We start from the raw sequence: 13735 nt of genomic DNA on the forward strand, positions 1-13735 counted from the left end.
AGGTCATGGGTCTTGCAACAGGACAATGACCCAAAACACACCGCTAAAAACACCCAAGAATGGCTAAGAGGAAAAAATTGGACTATTCTAAAGTGGCCTTCTATGAGCCCTGACCTCAATCCTATTGAGCATCTTTGGAAGGAGCTGAAACATGCAGTCTGGAAAAGGCACCCTTCAAACCGGACACAACTGGAGCAGTTTGCTCATGAGGAGTGGGCCAAAATACCTGCTGAGAGGTGCAGATGTCTCATTGACAGTTACAGGAAGCGTTTGATTGCAGTGATTGCCTCAAAAGGTTGCGCAACAAAATATTAAGTTAGGGGTACCATCATTTTTGTCCATGCCTGTTTCATGAGTTTATTTTTTTACATAATTCTGTTGAAGCATGGTTGAAAAACAATGTCTGACTTTCATTGGTTAACATTTATAGAATTTTAATTTATTATTACTTTTGTCAGATTAAAGTTATTTCTGTGACCATTGTGACTTTTTCTTTCATTGACCAAAGGGTACCAACAATTTTGTCCACGTCTGTATTTTTGCTCTAGTTTATCAGTATCACCTAGAGAGCTTGTAAATACTCAAAATGCGTAGGCATGGGTGAGGATTCCTCTGCAGTCACAGTACATATTACATCATGGTTTTTATAATAATAATAATCATAACAATCAATGTGTTTTAATAGGTTCCTTTAATGTATCATTAAAATACGACTGAAAAACTGCAGTGGTGAAAGGGCAAAACTCCAATCCATCTTCCAATCAGTTCATCACGCAACATATACAGATCTAAAATGCTATTGTGGTTTGCAGCTTTATATACACATTTTATGTCATATAAACCCCTCATCAATATACAAAGCTCATTTCTACCTTAGAATTATAGTGTGTACTTTTATATAGCATCACTAAACCGATTCATTTAGTGGCAGCAAGGTACATATAGGCCACTGATCTATCCAAATTGTAATAGCTCCATATAAGTTATGGAGGTAATAAACTAGCTAATTTCCAGGTGATAACTATAATTGTACCAGAACTTTATACTGATAACAACTCTAGAAATATACAGACGTACCTAAAATACATACTCATAGAAAAAAAAAGATTTCCCCATATGATAAGGCCACTGACGATAGAATAAGGCTCCATTCACACGTCTACAATTCCATTTTGCGGAACGTAATTGCGGACCTATTCAATTCTATGTGCTGCCCGGATCCGGAAATGCGGATCCGCACTTCCGGGTCCGCAATTCCGTTCCCGAAAAATATAGAACATGTCCTATTCTTGTCCGCAATTGCGGACAAGTTTAGGCATTTTCTATTATAGTGCTAGCGATGTGCGGTCCGCAAAATGCAGAACGCACATTGACGGTGTCCGTGTTTTGCAGATCCGCAAAACACATACGGATGTGTGAATGGACCCTAAGATGACATTTCCCTTACTATTTCACCCCATAATAATAATTACTGTACCTGCGGTTCATGGCAGAGAGGGGGTGCTGAGGTCCATTACCTACCTGCCTTTCTTTTAAAGCGATTGCCCCACCTAAGACACTGATGGCATGATATAAATGTTGTTTATAGGTGGGGATTGCTCCTATCGGGAGAGTGAGGATCCTACAACTTCAACAGACTTCAGTGCTCAAGGGTCCCCTGTTCTACTTTACCAGTGAAGGTGCTTTATTCTTTAGGACTGCTTGTGTACCAAACTTCTGCCCGACAACTGACTCTGATTCTCCACTACCTGCCCTGACCTTAGCCTGTCTCCTGACTATAAGTATTGCCTGACCCCTCAGTGCTTTGCACTGGTGTCTCTGACCCCTGAGGGCCGGCCGCCAACTATACTAGGACAGTCTCAAGTGTTAGCAGTTTGGTTCGTCCTCTGTACCAAAGACCAGATCCCTGTATAGCGGGTTAAAAGATGAACAGGGGACCGCCAAGATAATGCTCTTAAGTCAAGATCAAAGTCAACCGGTTAGTTGGTACAGTAGGTCCACAACCACACCCACTGCCCGCATTCACATGACCGTAGTGTTTTGCGGTCCGCAAATTGCAGATCCACAAAACACGGATACCGATCCATGTGTGTTCCACAATTTGCGGACTGCACATGGCCCCCACTATCATAGAAAATGCCTATTCTTGTCCGCAATTGTAGACAAGAATAGGATATGCTCTATCTTTTTTGTGGGGCCACAGAACGGAACTACGGATGCGGACAATGCACGGTGTGTTTTGCGGTCCCATTGAAATGAACGGGTCCGTACTCATTTGCCAAAATTCGTTGTGTGAATGAGCCCTAACAGTAATCCAAATCTCAATAGATTTAGATTACCTTTCCCTTGATGTACTACCCTATGCTGTTCCTGTTGGGGCTGAATAGGCTATTACAGTTGCATTCTCTTCCTGCTTTGCTATTAAAGGGATTGTGTCACCTAAGACATTGATGATTTGAACTAATAGACCAAAAAGAGAAAAAACATGGATGCATCTAGTTTAAAACCTAATTATGAGTCAAATATGTCAAAAAGAAATAGCAATTGCTTGTAGCTCACCAATGAAACATGGCTTAGTAGGAAAGCAGGCATAGTGTTTGTCATGTATGTACCGCCCCAGTAAGTAACATGGGTGCGACTTAAAGGAGTTGATCTACTTGTACTCACTCAATCTTGCACTCGCCTTCCTCTCATGCTGCTCCAAACACAGTCCATGCACCTCAAACAGATGCTGCTATCACCCATTGTTACAGTAGATCAGATGCCAATCCATTAACACACAAGTACATGTTACAGGCAGTGGGTGTGGAACCACTGTGTCAACTAAAAGGTTTGAGTTCGGGTAATCCTAAGGTTTTTATCCTGGTAGTCCTCTGGTTTTCACCTTTTAACCTATATACAAGGATGTGGACTTCGCTGCAGGGAAGCCCGCTACCTCCTGGAGAAGCCCCAGTGTGATTGACTATTAACCCACAGGGGTCACACACTCTAGTGTGGGGAAATGAAGGATAAGTCAAACTCACAGTCAGGGCAGGCAGAGTTCGTGCAAGTCCGTGATACACTCCGAGTATCAGGGCAGGCAGCACAGGGTCAGTACCATGATTAGAATACAAAAAATTAGGCCCTAGTCAGACCCTCGGGAATTAACCCTCAAATACACCACTGGTCAAAAGACCAAAGAAAGTCCCTATAGGGGTCTACTAATTTAGAAAGTTTAAGACGAGTACTTTATTAAGTTCATTTAAAAAGGGAGTTTATAGATACCCAAAAATACCACACATTTTAAAACTGTCAGGCGGCAATGCAAATTTGTGTAAAGACTTGCTTTTCTCTCATTTAATAAGGGAGATATTTGTGCAGGCATCCTCAAACTGCGGCCCTCCAGCTGTTGCAAAACTACAAGTCCCAGCATGCCCGAACAGCCTACAGGCATCAGCCTACAGCAGGGCATTGTGGGAGTTGTAGTTGTACAACAGCTGGAGGGCCGCAGTTTGAGGATGCCTGATTTAGAATATAGTGCTATATATTCATATTTGTGAATAGTGTTGAATATTCTAACTGCGAATTTATCGCAAATTTATCATGAATATATTACATTGCTGATTTTCGCAATCAAGTAAACAATGACTAGAGATCACTAATTCTCGAATTTGCGAATTTATGGCGAATATTCGGCCAAAAATGTGCGAAATATCGCAATTTCGAATATTGCCTATGCTGCTCATCACTAACCAGCACTTTCAGGCATCATTCTTCATAAAGCTACTATTAGAGCTATGAGGAAAAAGTTTCAAACACAATTTATGTAAATGCCTGAAAGCAGTGTGTGTTGGTATGTAGTGATGGCCAGTTCGCCGTGTTCGCCCGCAAACACATGCGGGCTGCCATCTTAACTGACAAGTCCGGCGATGCACAGGTAAGCCCTTACCTGTGCCTGTGCGCGAGCCGGTCTGAAATGAAATGCGGTCTCCGGGTGCAGGCAGTACCGAGAACAGCCCGATGAAGGCCCCCGGCGGCTATTCTTGGAACTGCCTGCTCCCGGTGACCGCATGTCATTTCAGACCGGCTCGCGCACAGGCAAAGGTAAGGACTTACCTGTGCATCGCCGGACTTGTCAGTTAAGATGGCAGCTCCTCTGAAAAGTATAATCATGCATATGTACTCAGTACTTGGTTTGGCCTCCATTTGCATCAATTACTGCCTCAATGCGGCGTGGCATGAATGCTATCAGCCTATGGCACTGCTGAGGTGTTATGGAAGACCAGGATGCTTCAATAGCAGCCTTCAGCTTTTCTGCATTGTTCGGTCTCATGTCTCTCATCTTTCTCTTGGCAATGCCCCATAGATTTTCCATGGGGTTCAGCTCAGGCGAGTTTGCTGGCCAATCAAGCACAGTAATCCCATGGTCATTGAAAGCATTCAAACAATGAAGTGCTCCAATATCTTCTGTAGACGTCTGCATTGACTCTGGACTTAAAGGGGTTATCCCATCTTAGACAATGGGGGCACATCCTAGCGTCTGATAGGTGCGGGTCCCACCTCTGGGACCTGCACCTACAAGGAGAACGGAGCGAGGGAGAGTTGTGGCCGGAGGAACCCGGGTTTCCCAGGGTCTGTCCATTATTAGGTGCAGCTCCCCGCCTCTCCCATTGAAGTGAAAGGGAGCGCACCTCGCACGTGTGGCCACCGCTGCCATTCATTTCTATGGGGCCGACGGAAATAGCTGAGCCAGCGCTTGGCTATTTTCGGCGGCTCCATAGAAATGAATGGAGGGCGGCTGCGCATGCGCAGTGCGTCCTCCTCAACTTTCTCCGCTCAGTTCCCGCATATATGCCCCCATTGTCTAAGATGGGATAACCCTTTTAATGGAGCACAGTGGACCAACACCAGCAGATAACAAGGCTCCCCAAATCAACACAGACTGTGGAAACTTCACACTGGACTTCAAGCATCGTGCATTGTGTGCCTCTCCATTCTTCCTCCAGACTCTGGGTCCTTGGTTTTCAAATAAGATGCAAAAGTTACTCTCATCAGAAAAGAGGACTTTGGACCACTAAGCAACAGACCAGTTCTTTTTTTCTTTAGCCCAGGTAAGATGCTTCTGACGTTGTTTGTTCAGGAGAGGCTTGACAAGAGGGATACGACATTTGAAGCCTATGTCCAGGATCCGTCTGTGTGCTGTGGCTCTTGATGCACTAACTCCCACCTCAGTCCACTCCTTGTGAAAGTCCCCAACACTGTTGAATGACAATCCTCTCCAGGCTGTGGTCATCCCTGCTGCTTGTGCACCTCTTTCTTCCACACGTGTCCCTTCAACATAACTTTCTATTAATACGCCTTGATACAGCACTTTGGGAACATCCAACTTCTTTCGCAATTACCTTTTGAGGCTTTCCCTCCTTATGGAGGGTGTCAATGATGGTTTTCTGCATAACTGTCAGGTCAGCAGTCTTTCCCATGTTTGCGATTCCTACTGAACCAGTCTGAGACCATTTAGGGTCCATTCACACGTCCGTTGTTTCTTTCCTGATCTGTTCAGTTTTTTGTGGAACAGATCTGGACTCATTCATTTTCAATGGGTCCTGAAAAAAATCGGACAGCACAATGTCTGGTTTTTTTTCAGGACCCATTGAAAATGAATGGGTCCAGATCTGGTCCAAATCTGTTCCGCAAAAAACGGAACAGATCAGGAAAGAAACAATGGACGTGTGAATGGACCCTTAAAGGCTCAAGAACCCTTTGCAGGTGTTATGGATTAATTAGCTGACTAGAGTGTGACACTTTAGGCCAGATTTATCATTGGCTCAAGTCAAAATAATGGAGTGAAAAAGTCGAACATTTTTGCGCAATCGATAAAACTGCTCAAAAATGTGCAACTTTTTTTGGCTCTGTGCTATGCTCGCCAGTTTACTGAAAGTGGGTGTGTTTTCTTATGTAAATAAATGTCTAGACAGATTTACTATTGTGACAATTTAAAAAGTCACAAAAAATTGCGCAATTTCACTCCAGTGAGGATCATGCTTATCTTATGTGACTTTTTAATAGAACGTGCAACTTTTTCGTAAAGACGTGCGACTTTTGTAAAGCCTCTTACTGAAGGATAAACTGCTACCGTCAAACCACATTTATCACAGTATTAAAGGACCATTAATAAATCTGACTTAGCCAAAAGTGACTTTGGACATATGTAAGTGGAGTAAGATGTAACTGTAATGATAAATCTGGCCCTTTGAGTCTAGAATATTGAACCTTTTCACAATATTCACATTTTCTAAGATTGTGAATTTGGCGTTTCATAAGCTGTAAGCCATAATCATCCAAATTATACCAAATAAAGGCTTGAAATATCTCCCTTTGCATGTAATGAGTCTCATATGTTAGTTTCACCTTTAAGTTGCATTACTGAAATAAATGAACTTTGCACAATATCCTAATTGATGTGTTAATGAGTTGGCATCTCATCTACTGTAACAACAGGTGGTGTCAGCATCTGTTTGAGTTTTGTAAACTGTTTTGGGGCAGCCTGAGAGGAAGGTGAGTGGAAGATTGAGTGAGTAGAGATATATCAACCCCTTGCAGTCGTACCCATGTCACTGGCATGGTAAGTACATAACACAGAACATGCCCCTTTCCCACTAACCCATGCCCCATTGGTAAAATACTAGCAATAGATTTCTCCTTTGTCACATAAGTAGGTTTAGGTTAGGTCTACACTACATGTGTCTCGCAACAATTTTTATAATGGCAGTCTATGCGGTGCGACAGTCTCAGAAAAATCCATCTTGAGTGGGTTTTTTTCTTGAGTGGGTCGTGTCGCAGTCGCAGCATGTCACATGTCACAGTTCGACAACATAGACTACCATTATAAAAAGTGTCGCACGACATTGATGCGAAAAACTGTCACACGATAAATGTCGTTGTGTAGACCTAGCCTTATATGCACCTAGATTTTTGCCACATAAATAGGTTTAGACGTACGCAGATTTAGGTGTACATGCACCCAAAATATGCATTTACATTAGTAAATGTGAGCCAAAGGTCTGTGAAAGATGAGCGAATTTCCTATTTAGAAATTTGTTCACGGTTCGTTTGGTGGTAAAAGCAGAATTGTTATTCTGATTGCCTGATTGAAGTCGGGAAGGAATTTTTTATTCCCCTAAAGTGGGGAAAATTGGCTTCTACCTCACATTTTTTTTTTGCCTTCCTCTGGATCAACTTGCAGGATAACAGGCCGAACTGGATGGACAATTGTCTTTTTTCGGCCTTATGTACTATGTTACTATGTTACTGGTAAACTAGAAACTAAGAACCTCAGCTCAGACACCCTCCCAATGGAACCTCCCCCTGGTCAGCTGTTTCAAAGGATCTAGATCAGGCATCTGCATTGACGTTTTTATCCAGTAAGCGGAAATCTAGTAAGAAATCAAGTTTGTGATGTTGAGCTGATTGAAGATACATTGAATTCTTATGATCAGAAAAGATTATAAATGGATGATTAGCACCCTCCAGAAGGCAACGGCATTACTCCAAGGCCAGCTTGATCACCAGCAACTCTCATTCTCTGATAGAGTAGTTATGTTCGGCAGGAGAAAAGGCCGTAGAATAGAAGCTACAAAGTGACTATTTTGTTGATAGAAGCCTTTAATTACTAACCTTAAAGGGGTTGTATCACTTCAGTAAGTAGCATTTATCATGTAGAGAAAGTTAATATAAGCCACTTACTAATATATTGTGATTGTCCATATTGCTTCCTTTGCTGGCTGGATTCATTTTTCCATCACATTATACACTGCTCGTTTCCATGGTTACAGACCACCCTGCAATCTATCACTGGTGGTTGTGCTTGCACACTATAGGAAAAAGTGTCAGCCTGTCTGGTGCCCGGGACCATGGGAGCGCACATAGACTAGTGCTTTTTTCTATATTGTGCAAACACGACCACCACTGATGGATTGCAGGGTGGTCTGTAACCATGGAAACAATCAGTGTACAATGTGATGGAAAAATGAGTCCAGCCAGCAAAGGAAGCAATATGGATAATAACAATATATTAGTAAGCGACTTATATTAACTTTCTCTACATGGTAAATGCCACTTACTGAAGTGAGACAACCCCTTTAAGAAAGCTCTTATCACTGAATTCAGATCCCTACAGCCTTGTTCCAAAGTATAGAGGAAAGTGTTCCCAGAAGAGTAAAAACTGTAATAGCAGCAAAGTAATTATAGTCCCACAATTATATGTTCAAAGGTCCAGATGTGGATGTGATATTCGGTTGCACACATACCTTTGACCATGTAATAGTCACACACGTTTTTTCTTTTATCATTTATGTATAGATATATAGCAAAATAGAATGGTACCATGTTTGGAAGTGCAATCTACTTTGGGGTTAAAAAGGATGGAAATATTGTAACAGTGATATCTTAATTAGTTTACCAGATAAATTGTATTTGCAAGCTTTCAGAGCAGAGAGACTCCTTCATCAGCCACCTTTACAAATGAATGACTAAGAGAAAGTCCCATAGAGAATGAATGCAGCAGCAGGGCGTATTGCCCACTGCTCCATTAGGATGGCACTGATCTGTTAGTTACCCCCTATACTATCATACTTGGTACAACCCCTTCAAATTAAGGCGTTCTATAGTGTCCTTTAATGAGGTACAGAAAACGCTCTGAGACTTTATGCTTTGTCAGAATTCAGTATGAGTACGCACATTCATATATACGACCTACATACAACTGCTACATGGATGTGCATGTCCACTTAAAATAAAAGGGTGATCTCATTACTGAGCTGCCCGAAATCTCAGCTAAAAGACAAATGGGGTCATCAAACTGGTGTAAAGTCGAAATGGCTTAGTTACCCATAGCAGCCAATCAGATTCCACCTTTCATTTTTGACAGCTCCTTTGGAAAATGAAAGGTGGAATCCGATTGGTTGCTATGGGCAACTAAGCCAGTTCTACTTCACACCAGTTTGATAAATGACCCCACAAATCTTTGACATGGGATCAATTTATAACAATAAGGGGCTGATTTATGGAGTAAACTGCAACAAATTCTGTGACCTTTTTACTACAAAATCACAGTGAGACAAAGTTGTCACCGTGATTTTGTAGTAAAGGAAAAGAGCATTATCAATCATGTTAATGCTCCGTGTCTCTGCTGTCCAGGGCGCAGCTTGGCTGTCTTTCACGCAGCGGATTCCATGCACGGCATCCGCTCGTGTGAAAGACCCTTTACACAAGTAGACACATTTAAAGACGCATCCTAATTATTCCTCTAGTGATAAATCAGCCCCTTCCTATTTATATCAAAGCACCTCACAGTATGAAGAACTGTTTTAGGCGATTACAGTACTTCATAATTAGTATCTCAATTTTGTATCCTCACAGTCTTATAACCTTATATAATCTCAGAGAAATGATAGTGCCTAGGAGATTTCGCATAACGAATGTAATTTTCTTCAATAAGTGAAACTACTTGTAAGGCCTAAAGGTGGACTTGCACTCGGACGTGCGGACACCTTAATCATCATTCCCAGACAGCAGATTGTGCTGTCTCAAAAGCGATCTGCTGCCCAGGAACAATGATTGTGTATGGGGACAAGCAATCACAATATCGACCGCTTGCCCTCAGACTGTGGAGGTGATCCCTGCATGTAAATGCAGTGATTCACCTCCATTTAGCGAGCAGCCGACTGTCACTTCCATCCCGACAATCTGCTCCTCCTCAGAGCGTGTGAATGCGCCTTTATTCACACAGTCAGGCCACGTTCACATTTCCGTTTTTCACTGACGTGTGCTGTACAGCAAACGTACCCATTGATTTAAATGTGTCTGTTCACATTTCAGTATTTTTTTACTGACTGTGGGTCAGTAAAAAAAAAAATCACGGAGAGATGCACTACTTTGATCCATGATGTGGACCAAGCACGCCCATTGAAGTCTATGGGTCCGTTATGTGCCCGTTTTGCGTCCGTTTTTCACTGAAGAGAAGATTCTTTGGAAATAAATTTTGAGCTGAGAAAATTCCGTGAATTACAGATGACACACCGATGGTAAAAACAGACACGTGGACCAACCACGGATACTTGACGGATGAAACACATATGCTTTTTTTCACTGACGTGACACTGACACAGAAACGTCTGATCAGGGATTTCCATCAATAATTGGGAGCTAAAACCGGGAGTGAATCCTCCACTAAGATAAGGTACATTGGAAGTATCTGCACCAGTTCTGAGTCTTTAAGGCTACATGCACACGACCGTATGTGTTTTGCGGTCCGCAAATTGCGGATCCACAAAAAAAAGATGACATCCGTATGCCATCAGTTTTTTTTTTTTGCGGATCCATTGTAACAATGCCTAACGGACATACTGATGCGGACAGCACACGGTGTGCTGTCCGCATTTTTTGCGGACCAATTGAAATGAATGGGTCCGCATCCTATCCAACAAAAAAACGGAACGGACACGGAAACAAACAACGTTCGTGTGCATGTAGCCTAACCCAAATTGAAATCCCTGACCAAACACTGACGTGTGAACGAGGCCTAAATCACGTGTTCCCTAGGTGGCATTCCAAACACATCATATGACACATCACCAGGGGTGTAGCTAAAGACTCATGGACCCTGGTGCAAGAGTTCAGCTTGGGCCCCCCTTCCCTCAGTCCTTTGTGGCCCAGGGCAGGGAAGCACATTGCCTTTGTGCTGCCTGAGGCAACACGGCAACACGGCACCCCCCCCCAGCCCATGCCAAATTCTTGACCTAACCCCTTCCGTCCAGCCAGAAGTTTAACTTGACCTGTATGCACTTTCTATAATACCAGTGTCTTCTTATGTGTCACAAGGGTCTTTGGTCCCCCTCAGGCTCCTGGGTCTGGTAGCGACTGCCACCTCTACACCCCCGATAGCTACGCCCCTGCACATCACTCTTCCACCCTGACTTAAAACCCTATAACTAAGCATATAACGAAAGCATGAGACTTACGGTTTAGACTCAATGCTGTGGACTGGAGCCACATAATTTGCTGGGACAAATCCTTCTGTCTTCCCTCGAGGTATCAAGGCTCTAGCTTTCCACCAACTGTCATGAGTAAAATTTAAGATAAGCAGTAGGTCCCCGGCATGGAAACTTAGTTCGTCACTTGTGCGGGCCTCGTAATCAAATAACGCCACATAGGCTATGCTGGAGTCTTTCCGTGAATGTACAGGAACAGTAATCTTTTGGGGTGTCTCGTGGTAAAGCACGGGACGTGAACCAGCATTCTCCGCATGATTATTCACAATAACAGTGTCACGTACTTTGTAACTTTCAGATGTATTATCAGAGCGTATACAGGTCTGTGGGCAACAGCTGCAATGCTTCCTGCAGAAGTTTCCCATATTCACGGCTGAAATAATGCTAATTCCTCGTTCTCTCAGGTAGAGTTTCTGTACAGGTTTGTCCTCCACGTCATATTGATGAATGTGAACTAGGAGTAAAAGGTCATCTTTTTGAAAAAAATTCAATCTTCTATACGAGTCCGATTTTTGCCAGCACCGGCGTTTCTGGGAAAGGCAGATAATTGCGAATCTCCACAGCTAGAGGATTACTGAGGCTCCATGAATGAAGAGCACACCTTGCAGAGGACGGTATGCAGGTGGAATATCACTCCACTTTACTTCCTGGTTAAGGTATGTTTGTAGCTTTTTGCAAGGGCCGCCCACTGGGCAAAGTCGATTCTCTGGTTCTTGTAGGAAGAGTAGAACCAGAAATCTAACCTTTCTGCTACCTGTAGAATCAGACAGAAAGGATTTGATTGCGTAAACTTTTCCAGTAATTCCCGTAAGACAATTCAGATGCCTTGCCGCACAGTTCATGCAAATGAGCAGCAGTTTTCCCTGTTCCTTAGCCTGTCACAAAGGAGGGTTGACTGTGGGAAATCTGAGAGAGAGGTCCTGTCCCCGGCATGTGATGACAATATGCTGCCGCACGACTACAGCCTGTGCGCACAGAGCTGTGATTCAGCAAGGCTTTTTATCATCGGTGTGTTATGTGATAGATAAAACAATGTTCCTGCTCTTGGCCTCATGACAAATTCATCAAAACCCTGTCCTCAAAGTTTTCCTCTAGTCATAATTTATTATCTTACAAGGTCAGAGACTAAGGCTACTTTCACACTAGTGTTAATGTTTTCCAGTATTGAGATCCGTCATATGGGCTCAATACCAGAAAAAAAAACGCTTCAGTTTTGTCCCCATTCATTGTCAATGGGGACAAAATGTAACTGAACTGAACGGAATGTTCCAAAATGCATTCCATTCTGTTCTCATTCCAGAGAACAAACCGCAGCATGCCTTCCATCCTGAGATGCGGAGCAAGAACGATCCGCCATGACCCACAATGCTGGTCAATGGGGACGGATCTGTTTTCTCTGACACAATAGAAAACTGATCCGTCCCCCATTGACTTTCAATGGAGTTCATGACGGGTCCATCATTGCTATGTTAAAGATAATACAACCGGATCCGTTCATAACGGATGCAGACGGTTGTATTATCAGTAACGGAAGCGTTTTTGCTGAACCATGACGGATTCGCTAGTGTGAAAGTAGCCTAAGAAAAGTTTGTCATTTTTTTAATCTGGACAATGGGGGAGATTTATCAAAACTGGTGCAAAGGAAAACTATTTCAGTGTTTTGCTGTCCGTTTTTCACGGATCCGTTGTTCCGTTTTTTGATTCCATTGTGTTCCCATTTCGGTTCAGTTTTTCCGTATGGCATATACAGTATACAGTAATTACGAAGAACAAATTGGGCTGGGCATAACATTTTCAATAGATGGTTCCGCAAAAAACGGAACGGATACAGAAGACATACGGATGCATTTCCGTATGCATTCAGTTATTTTTGTGGACCCGTTGACTTTAATGGAGCCACGGAACGTGATTTGCGGCCAAATATAGGACATGTTCTATCTTTGCACGGAACGGAGATACGGAAACACAGAAACGGAATGCATACAGAGTACATTCCGTTTTTTTTGCGGACCCATTGAAATGAATGGTTCCGTATACGGAACGCAAAAAACGGCCCGCAAAACAGAAAAAAAAAAAACGGTAGCGTGAAAGAGGCCTTAAAGAGAATCAGGATACATGTATTGAAATAGTTATATTACCTTACAGTGCGACCCCCAGTGATGTCTTTCCCCTTTTTTTTCAAAGGACCCCCCCCCCCCCTTTCGTCCACTGTGGTCCCCGTTTGTTTTGGCGCCTCATATGCTAATGAGGAGATTCGGTTAAACTAGGCGGGGACTTGAATTTCGCGAGAATCGCAGCTCCTTCTCCCGCGAGAACTTGAGCTCCTTCTCCCTGGCTAAGAGCAGGACGCTCTGATTGGATGCGCTCGCAGCCAGGGAGAAGATAACCGCGGCCAGGACAAATTCAAGTCCCCGTCTAGTCACATGGTCTAGGTAGGAGGTGAATGGGGCTGAGCTGCGATACCAAGTACAGCCACTATACGTGTACAGCGCTGTTCTTGGTGAGTACGAAGATGGCTGCGGTGCTCACAGGAGTGCTGATGCCTTCCCAAACAGCTGATCGTGGGGGTCCCGGGGGTCAGACCCCCACCGATCAGATAATGATGACCTATCTAGATAACAGGTCATCAATATTAAAATCTCAGAAAACTACTAATGACTAAATTGACTAATTCAAATATGTAATTATCACTGATAAGCGTGAAATTC

At 43.2% G+C, this 13735-nt stretch overlaps 1 protein-coding gene across 1 annotated transcript in view; it reads right to left on the reverse strand.

Moving 5' to 3' along the window:
* The window catches only part of FRK (fyn related Src family tyrosine kinase), a 119040-nt gene extending 107324 nt beyond the window's left edge, over positions 1-11716 (reverse strand). The window contains exon 1 of the mRNA XM_044290865.1: positions 10998-11716. Coding sequence (XP_044146800.1) covers positions 10998-11392 — 395 coding nt within the window. The 5' untranslated portion in view covers positions 11393-11716. The remainder of the gene's footprint in view (positions 1-10997) is intronic.
* Positions 11717-13735: the final 2019 nt, after the last annotated feature.

The sequence above is a fragment of the Bufo gargarizans genome, chromosome 4 (genome assembly GCF_014858855.1).
Source record: "Bufo gargarizans isolate SCDJY-AF-19 chromosome 4, ASM1485885v1, whole genome shotgun sequence".
NCBI lineage: Eukaryota > Metazoa > Chordata > Amphibia > Anura > Bufonidae > Bufo > Bufo gargarizans.